This window comes from Urocampus carinirostris, chromosome 5, assembly GCF_059441175.1.
Source record: "Urocampus carinirostris isolate Australia breed hairy pipefish chromosome 5, RoL_Ucar_1.0, whole genome shotgun sequence".
In the NCBI taxonomy this organism is placed as follows: domain Eukaryota; kingdom Metazoa; phylum Chordata; class Actinopteri; order Syngnathiformes; family Syngnathidae; genus Urocampus; species Urocampus carinirostris.
The window spans coordinates 43,792,167-43,807,291 of NC_142353.1; the positions used below are offsets into that span (position 1 = coordinate 43,792,167).

Below are 15,125 nucleotides of genomic sequence, written 5' to 3' on the forward strand. Positions count from 1 at the left end.
ACAGTAATTGAGACAGGAGGTAATACACACAGGTATACTGTAGTTTCAACGCCAGACTGGAACAGTTTACGGTAAATCTTTGCAATGTTGCAAAAATGGAAAAAAGCTATCCTAGTAATATTCTTTACATGTAGCTGAAAAGACATATTAGGGTCAAATGTGACACAATGTGAAGTCTGGGGCAATTATTACAAAAAGTTCACTACAGCCCCTTTTTATCCTCCAATAATGTGCAGTTAGAACCATACACAGGTTAGGGTATCGGGATCATACTCATATTTTATTCCTGTAGTCCCAATTATTAAAATTGGATGATTTAGTAAAATGTTTCACTGCACAACTGCTATATAAGGTCAACAAAAACAGTGCCAGAAAACATCCAAAAATTATTAATTCGGAGAGAGGTAAGTTATAATTTAAGGGGTTGTAGTAAATTCAAAATCCCAAAGGTGAGAACCACCAGGAAAAATATGTGTGTGTCTGTGTGCGGAGTCAAACTTTGGAACAATTTACAAGACGAGATCAAACAATGTCCAACTATTTGCGTGTTCAAATTTAAATACAAAAAAAACATTACTGGCGGAATACAAAGATGAAGTAAATGGGGTATGAGTGATACGAGGGATTGGAAATACTGCATACAACTATAGTTAACTTTGTTGTTATTGTTACTGTTATATCATAACTGTTATTATTGCTTTTGTTATTATCATCGGTGTCACAATATTTAGTGTCTAGTAGCATTATAACGTTAATAGATGGGTACTACGATTAGTGTATAAAAAATGTGACTATTGTTATTATTACAATCATTAATATCTGACCTATGTAATATATATATCCGTGAGATTTTGTTATATTACACACAAAAGAGTAGATATCTGTAAAATGGAATTAATAGGGAAGATGAAGCGGTAGGGAAAAATAAGCTGCTTCTTACTACCCCTTTTCTTAACATGTTATGTTAACATTATTTTTGTTCAGTCATTGTTTTTATCCTGTTTTTATTTCATAATGTTCGAAATAAAGTCTTCATTCATTCATTTACCTACATTTTTGAGTGAGTCACTCTAGATTTTACTAAATATGGTTCAGAGCAGCGTTTGACAACAAGTCATGACATTGAGCTAGACCATTTCGGTTGTTTTAGAATAGAATAGAATATACCTTTATTGTCATTGTTACAACATGGGATATATTGTGACAACAAAATTGGACGTGGCACTCCAGTTCCACATTTTACAGTGAGGATAAGGATAACAGAGATAAAGGAACAAAGAAAATGTTTGTACTGTCCTTGTTGTATAGGCTTTGTTTTCCTCCGGAGCGGAGGTGTATGAGGGGGTGAGGGACAGACAGAGATGGGCGGATCCAACTAGATGTTTGATCTTACTGTACACACGGTCCAGTGTTTTTTTCCCTAATTGCTCAGTCCACGTATTGAATGGATTTGGGAAGTACAGACGTTAAACATGCCCGATTAAAGTCGCTGGCGATGATAAAAGCTCCGTCGGGGTGTAGGGTTAAAACGAGAGAAATTGAGACACTTGCAAATTAGAAAGAAATTTAAAGTATGAATGCTAAACAAAACCCAAAGAAAGCAGTCATTTTACACACTTTATTGAGCATCATGTCCAATATACATTGCGTCGACACAAAATGGAAACCAAAACAAGTCGCGTTGTTATCGGGTGTAAACCCGGACACCATATTCAGAGCATATTGCTTGAGGATGTTTGAAAAACGCACCGAATTTGTGCAAATACAGTGAACACCGGTCAGAGGAGGTCATGGTGGGTGCAAAAATTCTGACGGAAAACATTGACAGCGGCGACATGATCGTCAATTCAAGAAAAGGTCTACGATTACACACCACATTCACTCGGGATTTACGTCGGAAAATGTTGTCCTTCATATATACTCATTCAACCCTGATTGCATGTGCCAAAAGCAATTTTCTAATCCATCTGTTGGTGCCATGGCTTAGTATTTATAATTTTGGAGGGGGAAATAGTAAATCACATATTTTACTTCAATTAAAAGTGGCGTTCTGCAATATTTTTGTCATCTTTTTGCAAAAAAGTAACCCAAATTGTGACCTTAACGTGATACCTGTTGGCTAAATGTGCACCAGCAAAAACTGAAGGCAACGGTTTGATCTTTCAATCTAGCTAGTCTACAGTAACTACACACAAAAGTGAAACGTGCAACAAACTGCCGGTTACACCTAAAGAAAAAAATCCTCATGTGCAAACACATCCTAACAGCTACTCCGATTCAACAATGGCTGACGCTAAACCTCCCCACATCAGGATCTCAAATCACCAGATTAGGGTCAATTCTAAAGCCAGAGGAGTCCAAACTATGCACCCAGAATGATCACAGCTTAGGTTTTTCGGTTTCCTTGGTTGAAAACAAAATCGACCGATAAAGGTCATGCACAATTTGAAGTATATATATACCCTACTGATAACTGTTAGCAACATGAGTGAAATCCTGAGTTGGCACAAACTTTTGAGTTAATACGGGGACATCCAAGGAAAAGATTCGGTTTAAAACATCGAAATAGAGTTGATGGGATCCTGCAGGTCACTGCTTAACCCTAGTGGCTTCCCCAAAATACAAAGAAAAACCTTTAACGGACACAAAAATGCCTAATCATCACTTTCTGGACAGCAAAACAAAATAAAGAAATAAAGCCAATCATGAATCACAAACACATCGGTGACGATTTGTTCGGAGATGATGTGTATGGTTTGTAAGTAAAGGAGCTGATGACGTAAAATAACACAAAAAAAAAACAGGCTTCCATTTGTTCCTCTAAATCCTGACCACGAAATTGCATAAAAACCTGGTCGTACAAAGTAGAAAGTGTTCAGCAGCAGATAAAAAAAGCAAGTTCATTTACAGTAGTCACATATTTTACATCGTTAGTTTTCCCCAAAATAAATAAAATTAAATATACAATTCCAGGTAGGAAGTAACGTGAATTTCGCTGGTAGTGTTCTCAAATTTGCGGTTCTCGTGGCGGCTTGCGAGGAGAATGATTCGTTCCTTCTCGCAAAACAAGGAGTCGCGACGTTTCCTTCTCGGAGGCGTTTCCTGAAACAGGACGGAAAACAAAGAGAAATGACACTAGTGTTTCCCAACCTTTTTATTGATGCACCCCTTGCTGAAATATTTTAAACTACATTACCTTTGTATTTTCTTTTATTGAAAATATATATTTCTGAACCTTTAGTAACACTCGTTTTAAATATATATATTTTTTGTTCATGTACTATATCATAATACCAGGAAAAAAAAAAGAATCTTAATTTTTTCCCCCCAGAAAATCAAATAAAAACATTTCTGCGTAGTTAGGGTCGTTGTCGTGTGGAAAAACCCAGCCTCGACCGATCTTCAATGCTCTGACTGGAGAAGGAGGTTGTTCCCCAAAATCTCACAATACACGGCCGAAGTCATCCTCTCTTTAATCCAGTGCACTCAGGATGTCCCATGTTTAGAAAAACACCCCAAAAGCATGATGCTACCACCCCTATGCTTCACAGTAGGGAGTGTTCTTCGGATTGTACTCTTTATTCTTCTACCTCCAAACACACTTGGTGGAATTATGACCAAAAAGTTCTATTTTGGACTCATCCGACCACAAAACCTCCCATGACTCCTCTGTATCATCCAAATCCTCATATGCAAGCTTAAGACGGGCCTTGACATGTGCTGGTTTAAGCGGGGGAACCTTTCGGGCCATGCATGATTTCAAACCATGACGTCTTAGTGTATTACCTACAGTCACCTTGGAAACGGCGGTCCAAGCTCTTTTCAGGTCATTGACCAACTCTTGTCGTGTAATTCCAGGCTGATTCCTCACCTTTCTTGGAATCATTAAGACCCCACGAGGTGATATCTGGCATGGGGTTCCAGTCCGATTGAGATTGACCGTCATGTTGAGCTTCTTCGATTTTCTAATAATTGCTCCAACAGTGGACCTTTTTTCACCAAGCTGCTTGGCAATTGCTCTGTAGCGCTTACAAGCCTCGTGGAGGTGTACAATTTTGTCTCTGGTGTTTTTGGACAGCACTTCGGTCTTCACCATGTTAAAAGTTAAAGTCTTACTGATTTTATGGGGTGCACAGGTGTCTTTATGCAGCTTACGACCTCAAACAGGTGTATCTGATTCAGGATGATAAATAGAGTGCAGGTAGACCTCTAATGGCCAGATTAAAAGCTCCTTAAGGGTCAGAATTCTAGATGATACACAGGTGTTCAAATACTTATTTGCAGCTGTATCACACATACAAATTCTTCAAAAATCATGCATTGTGATTTCTGGATTTTTCTTTTTAGTTTATCTCTCTCACAGAGGACATGCACCTTAGATAAATATTTAAGACCCCCTCCATGATTTCTAAGTGGGAGAAATAGCAAAATAGCATGGTGTTCAAATACTTATTTTCTTCACTGTAGATACATACAGCATGTGTTGCATTCATTATAAAGCTTATATAAGGCTTTTGTTTTTTTTTCAGCTCCTGACAGTTTGTTTTGATCCAATATGGCTCTTTCAACATTTTGGGTTGGGACTTTAAGTGTGCTACTTGTGCTTAGTTTATTTCTTTGATTTATAATATTTTTTGTTTATTCAAGTACTTGAATATTTTAATCTATTTTACATTTAATTTATTGTTCATTGAAACGACTTTGATGATTCGTTGATCTGATCAAAAGGTTGTTTAAAAAAAACTTACATGTTTTTTTCACTTTTACTGAAGTAATTATTTGGAGGACTACTTTTTACTTTTACTTGAGTCATATTATTCTGAAGTAACAGTACCTATACTTGAGTAAAATGTTGGGCTACTTTACCGACTTCTGCTTAGAAGGCAAGTAAACATTTTGAACACTTCGGCGTTCTTACCCTGGAAGCCACAGCACGCTTCTTTCTAATCAAAGGCCATCTCTTGACTCTTTCTTACACACCGAGCGACTTTTCTCTTGAATTCTCCATTTGGGTCCTCCCTCCACTCTTTCTGTGAGGAAAAGCGTGAAAATGGTCATGCCAAACTCCAAGAGGTTCGCATGGATAAGTTTGAAAAGATCAACTCACCGCCGCGTCCACGTTAGCTGGCGAATCGCTGTTGGGGTCGGCCAACATGGAGATCACGCTGATCATGATTGTCTCAACCGTATGGATGGGCAGCCAGCGCTCTTCGGGCTTCTCGTAGCCAAACTTGTCTTCTCCGGGCTCATGCAGGATGGAGATGCACACGTCCCCGTTTTTTGCAACTGTGTGGGTGACAAATTATTAAAAAAATGATGAAAATTGACAGTAAATAAATGTGTCTGACATTAATTTTGCAAAGAAAGACAAATAGTGGGGCTAGAACTCCTGCACTTTTGCCCAATTTCAGAAAAAAAAGATACCCATAAAGGAACAGTGTGTATTGTTTGAGCAATAGTTGTTGCTGTAATGCAGTGCTTTTTAATTGTTTTCTGCCACGCCCCCCTCAGAAGAAGAAATCTTTTCACGCCGCACCAAGAAATCTGTTAATTATTTCTTTGGGGCGTCACTTGAGGGTCTACACTTCATACCTAATGCTTATACTCTGTGCTATTTGCACAGCATGGAGGTAAAATGTAAACGAAAAAGGCCAACGAGAGCGCTACTGCTCCCTAATGTAGTGGAGGTGCAATTGCACTTGATTCTTTGTAAAGTTAAAAAAAGAAAAAGGTATAGATTCCATGACCTCCACGTTTAAAAAACAAAACAAAAAAAACCCGCACTTTTATTTGATATTCCATATGTTTTTGCTTATTACTATATTCAGACCGCTACACTCAGTTGGGTCTAAAATAAACACAAATAAAAAATGTTAAAAAGTAACTACTCCACTAATTGGGTTGTTTTATTTAAAGGTGGTGCCTGCAACTACAAAATATTCTACTTGGTGACGCCATTTTCATTGCAACCTCTATCAAGCTGCTTGTACGGCGCATGCACATCCAAGTCTCTCAGACACGCTCGAATAAACTCTTCTTTTATCATTTATCTTGGAGTTTGGGTTGGCGTTTGGACTGTATTTGAAAAGTTTATAGGGATTTTTATAGCTTTAATTTTGAAAATCGTCAGGATTGAAACAAATTATTCTTTACTGATATCAGTCGACAAATTTGTCTCTTGTGCTCCACCATAAACCTTTTTGTTCTCTGAAGGATGCTGGAATTTCCTACACTGATTTAAAAAAAAAAACGTTATTACTTTGAGTACTTGGAGTTCTGATATGAATCACTAATCCCCCAAAAATGGATTTAATGAACAAGGCCGATTGAAATAGGACACACAATTTACTAACAGACGGAGATTATGGGAGTTTTCAATCGCTGAAAGTTACCTACACAAAATCAAGTTTCCTACCATAATGCTTGTCAATTTGGGGAGATCCCTTTGTACAAAAAACAAAAACAAAAAAAAATGCTCATTCCTAAGAAGCAGCAAACATGGAGTTAAATCTGAAGCCATCACCTTATTCGTCATCGTGGAGAGATTTGGTCTCGTGCTCCTAATGGTCGCAATGTGTCCCACGTGCTGATCTCAAGGCCGCACACAGTTCAGGCCCGCAAGGACGCGCCAAGCGCTCGTAGTGCGCGGCGAACCAGCCGGGCAGGCAGAAGAGAGGCAATCGCTCAGCCAATTCTTTCTATATGGACCAGTGACACTAGACCAGATCATGCCTCTTTGGGCACGGTTTCAGATATTTGATACCATCAGTATCGGATGACGGTGTTTGAAATTGCTAAAATTGTTAGAAAGCCAAAGAAGTGGGAAATTTGCGTAATGATCTGCACTTGAGAATGTCCCTCCCATCGACATAATTACATACGGTGAGAACATTATTCCAAAATTCTGAGTTATTTGAACTGGGCAACTGTAACAGTTCAGTTTTTGTTTGTGGAAAAGAAAGCGGGAAAAAAAATCACATGGGAAAAAGAGGAATGCGGTAGTCATTTTTGTGCTGAGCTTATTTGCTCTACATGGTCCTTTTCTTAATTTTACCATTTTCATCAAAGCGCGTGTTTGTGACATAAGACATTTACCGTTTGGGTGCCAGATTTCAGTGATGAACTTCATCTTTGGAGGTCGAAGAGGGTAATCATATGGGAAGGTTAGATATGCTTTAAAAAAACCTCCTTCACTGCAAGAGAAAAGAACATCGTTCACTGGTTTGGACTGGAGCAAAGTAAAAAAATGAAAGTACATGCTCACTCACAAAAGGGTATCTTGGGGACCAATGATCACAACCTCCCATTTGTATATGTCGATGTCATCTATGAGGCCGGCTGAAAAGCCCTCCACAGGGTTCTTGTTGAGCTCTGAAAGAAAAGACAAAATACATGCTTTCAATGACCAAGTCGAACGTTCAACATTTTGATGGTTCTTTAAAGGGACAGTGTGTATTATTTGAACAATAGATGTTGCTATATGGAGTAGTGCAGGTGTTTGGGAACCTCTTTGACCCAAATAGCCATAAAAGCAAAAACACGGATTTCTTTGGAGAGAGAGCCACACCATATATTTTAAGACAAAACTTGTGAAACCCCCTCTCCAGACAAAAAAAAATTCATCAGCACATTTTAATTCACTATGTGACGTCTGATGATTGGATCAAATGGAATAATAAACAGAAGAGCAGCTTCAGCGACAGACTGCTGTCACAGTCTTGTTCCAGACAGACAGAGATCAATTCTCCCTCATGCCATGAGGCTCTTTAACTCCACCCGGGGGAGTAAAAGCCCACATTAAACCCCAACCCCACATTTGCATTTTACCCTATTTTTATTACGGTGTGTATTTCATGTAGCACTATTTAAATACTCTATATTAACACGTTATATTGGGTATTTTTGTATTCTATATCTTTTATTTTATTATTTTATTTTTCAACACAAGGATACTGCTGGAAGTGGGAATTTCCCTACGGGGATGAATAAAGTATCTATCTAATGCCAGACCCTGTGACCCATATCAATACAAATCACTGTTTCTCAATTATTTTTTGCCACGCCGCATAAGAAAGAGTAGTAATGTCTAAGTGACAGTTTAATTTATTTGACTTCATGCTGTCTGCTGCCAACATTTTTTAACATAGGAAGCACACCAGTCTTTGGTCATCTCTTTGTGGGGCGGCAGTGGCTCAGGAGGTAGAGCGCTCGTCTTGCGATCAAGAGATCGAAGTTTGAATCCCGGCTCCTCCGTGTTACATGTCGAAGTGTCCTTGGGTAAGACACTGAACCCCTAATGCCCCCAATAAGCAGGTTAGCGCCTTACATGGCTGCACGGCCGCTATTGGGAAATGTGAAGCACACTGTAAAGCGCTTTGGGAAGTCTTGACTTGAAAAGCGCTATATAAATGCAGATCATTTCATTTCATCTCCTTCATAGATTGAGGAAGTGCTCTAGAAGGAGACTTTTGTTAGACTCTTTACCCAGTCTCTCTTCGCATCAGTGTAAAATATTTTTTTCAAGCGGTAACTTGAGGGCCTGCTACACTTCATATCAATACCTTATACTCAATGCTTAAACTTTGTGCTTAATGTACTGCTGGAGGCTAAATGTAAACATAATAATAATAATAATAATAATTTCCTTTGTATTGTCATTCTTTGTAAGAACGAAAAGTCGATACACCTGACCCGTTGTAGCGAGCCGATGCAGCCGCAGCCAACAGAGGGCGCCGCCATTTTACCAATGTTATAAGTCTTAGGTATGACTCGGCCGAGGCGCGAACCAGCGACCTCCCAGTCTCAAAGCGGGCGCCCTACCATCTAGAGGTAAGATTTATGGCCCGAGCCCGAACCCGAACCCGAACCCGAGGCAATTTCGGGCCGGGTCGGGCCCTGAAATGTCAGTCATACGGTCGGGTCGGGTCGGGTTCGGTCCTGCTTTTTTTTTTTTTTTTTTTTTTTTTTTTTTTTTTTTTTTTTAATTAATTAATAATGTGTTAAATGTTCATTAAAAATATATACTTAAACTATGTATGGATACTAGACCAAGGAATACTTGTTATAAAATAAATAATTTGGATAAAACGGAGAAGGAGCTGTAATCGCTATTTTTCCGACTCCTATGGAAATTCCTCCCCCCCTCCGATTTTAAATGAAAAAAACAACAATTTGTTTACACCGCGGGATCCAATGCAACCAGGGTTTCATTCACAATAAAAAAGACATTACGTACGGATATTATAGTAAATCAAATGAATATTATTTGTGTACAATTAGTTGTGGTTGCGGAAATCATAGCGTACAGTGACGTTGGTGACTTTTCCATCCGCGTTAAAAAAATGCATTTTGTAAAATACGATCGCGCTTTATTGTTTAAATAAACGCGATCTCCCAATGATTATAATTAGCTCGCTTTATTTTGTTTTAAAGCGTATTATATAGAATACGATCGCTTTTGTCGGAAGCGTACATTGACGTTGGTGAGATTTTCATCCGCGTTAAAAAACGCAATCTGTAGAATACGATCGCGCTTTATTGTTTAAATAAACGCGTTATATAGACTAGGATCTCCCAATGATTATAATTAGCTCGCTTTATTGTTTTAATAAGCGTTTTATATAGAATACGATCAGGGGGGGGGGGGGGGGGGGGGATTTGCATAGGAGTCGGCACAACACGTCAACATCCCCTCTCAATGAAAGTGCTGCGCTAAAATCTTAAAGGCGTACTACTACTGCTGCTGTGGATTATGGCCCAATGATCAAGTCGTCAAAATGACGGACGCCTTTAAATGTTTTCGCTACCTCAAAAAAAAAACCGTCAATGACAGATTGTGGCTTAATGTAACATCTGCAGTGCAGACACAGAAATATAAAAGATGTAAATGTTTATACAGTTTTATTTAACTTAGGCCTAGATGTTGTAACAAAAGGCAGAGTTTAATTTGTTATCATAAATCACCCCTCCTTATAAATAAAATATGTAATTTCGGGCCCCCTCGGGCCGGGCCAGCAAATCCAGTTAATTAGTCGGGCCGGGTCCGGGTCGGGTTTAATACCCCCCGGGCCTGCGTCGGGTTCGGGTGCTTTTTTTGGGCCCGATCTTACCTCTACTACCATCTAGGCTACTGAGCTGGTAGCACTACCACTGAGAACGCCACTGCCCCCTAGTGTAGATGCAATTGCACTGTATTCCAGGAAGGTTATAAAAAAATAAAAAAGTTTCCATAAGTCAAATGCACTCATGCCACCCTTGATGGAGCCATTGACATGAATATACCACTTAAATTTGTCTCCCTCATGCAGTTACTTGAGAGTGTTGAGGGCCATTTTGTCCTACATAATGATGCCTCCTCTTAGGTACGTGATTGTGGCTTTTCCTTTGTACTTTTCACCGCATGTTTTGAGGTTGGTATAACATTGTCTGGTTAGCTTCCTTATAGTCTCAGGGTTGCCGAAGACTTCCGATTGTTTGATCTAGGTTAGCCCGTGTTAGCAGCCTGCTATGTCCCGACCTGGTTCAGGTTTGTTGCCATGGCCGTTTTTGTTGTAGATGTCAGGGTAGCCTGGCTGCTTCCTGCATGTTTTTAGTCGGCCAGCCTCCCGTTTTTTTCCGTCGATCGGTCCCGGTAAGCCCTTATTAGCAGCGGGCTAGCCTGCCGTAATCATTCGGTATATTTTCGGATGGGTTCGTGTTGGTTGCCGTGGCCGCTTTTGTTGTTGTCGGCTCTCGGCTATTCTGGCTGCTTACTGCATGCTTTTGGTCTGTCATCCCCCCGTTTTTCCGCTGATCAGCTCTGGTTAGCCGGCTTTAGCAGCCAGGTAGCCTACCGTGTCGCGGCAGGTTTAGCCCCTGTTAGCTCTCTGTGTGTTATTTTTGCCAGTTTGCCTGCCCACCATTTGTTGTACCATTGCTGCACCCACCTGTAACATCACGCCTAAGCATTCTCCAGGAAAAACTCCCAAATTTTCACCTAAAACCTTTTTGACTAAATAAAATGCAAAGTCAAGTCAAGTTTATTTGTGACGCCCTTAATCACAATGAGTCTCAAAGGCCTGCACAGACCACAGATTATTACAAACCACGGACTATTATTACAACATCCCCTGATCTAAAACCTACATGAGGGCAAGGAAAAACTCAAAAACCTCAACATGAGGAAAATAACGAAACCTTGAGAAGGGACTACATTTTGGTGACTAGCTTGCGAGGGGCCTGGTTTTACCCTGATCACATCACAGCTTGGGATGCTTAGGACAAGAATGGCTGTCTTCAAAATGCATTCTCCCAGAAAATAATTGGAATGTACCGACGAAATATATAGATGTGATGCAAAAAATATGTACCATTTCATCACATTTTGTATGTTTTAGAATCTGGGTATCCATTTAAGGCACAGGTGTCAAACAGGCGGCCCGCGGGCCAGATCAGGCCCGGTAAGGGATTGAATCCGGCCCGCGAGACAACACTCAGAGAAGCGCAAAAGAAAAACAAGCTGCAGGTTGAAATATGTCAACTTGATGCTGCCAAAGAAAGGTGCCTCGAACAAAGACACTGTACTTGTATTTCCTTTTCTCTCCCTCTTTTCCACCCATTTTCTCCCACTTTCTGTCTCTTTCACTCTCTGTGTCTCTCTTTTTCTTCCTTTGTTGCTCTTTGTCTCTTTCTCTGTTCCTTTCTAACTTCTTTTGCGCTAACTTCCTTTTTTCCTTTTCTCTTTCTCTCTTCCTACCCTTCGCGCTTTCTTTTCTCTTTTCTCTCCTTCTGTCTTTCTATTTCTCTTTGGATTTCTTTCTTCCTCTCCCTTTCTTTCCCCCCCTCTCACAACTTCTCTTTTTATCTCTTTTGTTTCTCACGCTCTCTCCCTCTTTCTTTGTCTGGCCCTCTCTCCTTTTCCCTCCCTCTTTCTCTTATTTCTTTATCCCTCTTTTTCTTTCTCTTTAATCTACTAGTCTGGCCCCCGACAGAATGTTTGTTCTATCGTGTGGCCCCGAGTTAAAATAATTTTGACACCCCTGATTTAAAGTAAAACCATGAAATGTGTTTTCTTTGCTACAGTTTGTATATTTATTTCTTGCTCTGCCGTTCGAATGATAAGATGTAGGTTCCTTATTTGTATTTTTGACATGCAAAATACGTTAGATTTGGCAGCGATTGGCTGGCAACCAGTTGAGGGTGTCCCCTGCCCACTGCCCGATGATTGCTGGGATGGGCTCCAGCACCCCCGCGACCCTAGTGAGGATAAGCGGTGCAGCTAATGAGATGAGACGTCATATAGGGCATTTTGAGGACACACTAGCCTGGAAAGTGCATCGTGTGCCAGCCTGCTCTTTCTCATCACGAGTTGGAATTGCACGATGAATCCTGTCAATACAATCAATAGTTTGTCAGAGACGCCACATGGACAACAATTCATTTCCAATTCAGAGTCTGCAACGACGACTTGCCCCCCCCCACACACACAAAAGGCACCACCAGCAACATTTAATCCCCCCTAAAACCTCTACGCATTTATAATTCGACAGTATAAAGTTGCAAATTCAGGAAGACTGCGATTTGTGAGCATCTATTATTAGCGAAGCATAATTGGGTCCTTGTCCTGATAATTCCTTTGTTCTGTCAGCGATCTAGTGACGAAGTACGTTAGCAAAGCTATGTTTCTACGATTGTGTTTTCGTTTCTTAAATGTTTATCCGATCGTGAATAAAACAATTTGTTTCCTTAATAAACTACAACTGGAAGAGTAAACAGAAGCCACCGTGCTCGATTTACGCTCCTGCGTGATAGCTTGGCAGTGCTAGGACGTAAATGATAGCTACGTAAACTTTCTATTAAACTCCTTTCCTCCGCACACAATGAGAAAAAGCGTACCTGCAAGTTGTTTTCGAAGAAGTAACGCCGATTGTTCGGTCATGGTATGTGTACGTTATTGTTTAATGTGGTTTTCTAAATCCTCCGAGGAAAATTCAAGCTAGCAAAGATTTGCAGCCTGCTGCCGATTTCCCTCTTGTGTTTTGACACAAGATTCAGCTGCTGGCTTCCGTTCTGCGCATGCGTGAATGTGATTACGTGATGAATGGGAAATACATTAAAATTAGATTTTGAAATTACATAAAAAATACGTCAAAAAATAAAATAATTCAAAAAATACAAAGTTTGCTTTTGATCTCGTTTATTTGTTAAACGACCTTGTTTGAAATCCTTTCTATGCGTTTTCAATCTAATTTCGGTGGTTAATTATTAAAGAAGCACGCGGTGAAATATAATCAAATAACATTTTTTTTTTACTCAAGAAGATAGAACATTAAAAAACAACAGATACTTGTTCTGGGTCTTTGAATTTTTGTAAAGTTTATTATTTTAATTTTTTGTTGTAGTTGAATGAAATAGGGGCAGCACGGCGGCGCAGTGGTTAGCGCTTGTGCGGCACAGTTCATGTCATGGGCCGGTCCAAATTGTCCCTAGGTGTGAATGAGCGAATGAGTTGTCTGTCCCTGTGTGCCCTGCGATTGGCTGGCAACCAGTTCAGGGTGTCCCCTGCCCACTGCCCGGAGATGGCTGGGATTGGCTCCAGCCCCCCCGCGACCCTAATGAGGATAAGCGGTACGGCTGATGAGATGAGATGAGATGAATGAAATAGTGAAAAAGTATAATATAGCACGAAACTGACCAAAAATGACATATATATATCTATATATATAGATATATATAGATATATACATATATAGATATATACATATCTTGATTTACCAGTCGATCTACGTTCTTACCCTCACCTATGGTCCTGAACTGTGGGTCATGATTGAAAAAACACGATCCAGGATACAAGTGGCTGAAATGAGTGTCTCTGCAGGGTGTTTGGGTTTACCATTATCTTTCAGATCTGATCTGCCCCTATGTCCCGGTCCGAAGCCTACGATCTGAGAGTGCCGGTCTTCTGGTGATCCCGAGAGCAAAGAAGTGTTCTGCTGGATCGAGAGCGTTCTCCATCCGGGCACCGGTGCTGTGGAATGCTCTTCCCCCTGAGATCCGATCTGCAACCTCAGTGGAAATGTTTAAATCTAAACTTAAAACTCACTTCTACTCCATTGCATATGAATAATAACCTACTCTTCTTGTCGGCTGAAAAATAGTCTGTGTAACATAGTGTACTAATCTGTGAAGCCCTTAGAGACTTATTGTGATTAAGGGCTATACAAATAAAAATGACTTGACTTGACTTGACCATTAGAGATAAGGTGAGAAGCTCAGTCATCCAGGAGGGACTCTATGTAGAGCCACTGCTCCTCTGTATTGAGAGGAGCCAGTTGAGGTAGCTCGGGCATCTGTTAAGGGTGCCTCCTGACGCCCGTCTCGGGAGGTGTTCCGGGCATGTCCCAATGGCAGGAGGCCCTGGCGACGACCCAGGACACGCTGGAGAGACTTTGTCTATTGGCTGGCCTGGGAACGCCTCAGGATCCCGTTGGATGAGCTGCAGGAGGTGGCTGGGGATAGGGACGTCTGGGCTTCCCTTTTAAAGCTGCTGCCCCTGTGACCCCGACCCCAGATAAGCGAAAGACAATGGATGGATGGGTGGACCCTGGAGTGTCATGTCTAATCTTCTTGCATACAATGTTTCACAACATTGATTTCAATGACAATAAAGACAGTTCTAATTGTAATTTAAAATCAAATTCTAAATGATGTTCCCCTGAACCAAATTCCTCCCTTAAAATTGGTGTCTCCCTAAAAAGTTGGAGGTAAAATATTTCCTCTATAAAAGGGACAGTGTGTAATATTTAGTGCCTCCTAGTGTCACAAAAGAACTTCAGTTAAAAAACAAACAAACAAAAATTGATTTGGATACTAGGCAAAAATATCTGAACTTACATGCTAATGTTATCCATCCATCCATCCATTATCTGCACCATTTATCCTCAGTAGGGTCACAGGGGTGCTGGGGCCCATCCCAGCTATCCTGGGGCAGTGGGCTTGTTTAACTTGCAGCCTGGAGGACAATTACGACCCCAGCCAGTCACAGGGAGCACAGGGACAGACAATTCGCTCGCTCATTCACACCTAGAGACATGCATGTTTTTGGAATGTGGGAGGAAACCGGAGTGCCCGGAGGAAACCCACACAAG

At 40.6% G+C, this 15,125-nt stretch overlaps 1 protein-coding gene across 1 annotated transcript; it reads right to left on the minus strand.

Moving 5' to 3' along the window:
- Window positions 1–1,603: 1,603 nt before the first annotated feature.
- LOC148366481 (ubiquitin-conjugating enzyme E2 G1-like) lies at window positions 1,604–13,039 on the minus strand. Its single transcript, XM_088336933.1, has 6 exons — window positions 12,874–13,039; window positions 7,269–7,371; window positions 7,096–7,193; window positions 5,108–5,286; window positions 4,919–5,030; window positions 1,604–3,102 (listed from the first exon to the last, which is right to left on the minus strand). The coding sequence occupies exons 1-5, from the start codon at window positions 12,914–12,916 to the stop codon at window positions 4,944–4,946; spliced, it is 510 nt and encodes a 169-aa protein (XP_088193059.1). The 5' UTR covers window positions 12,917–13,039; the 3' UTR covers window positions 1,604–3,102; window positions 4,919–4,943.
- Window positions 13,040–15,125: the final 2,086 nt, after the last annotated feature.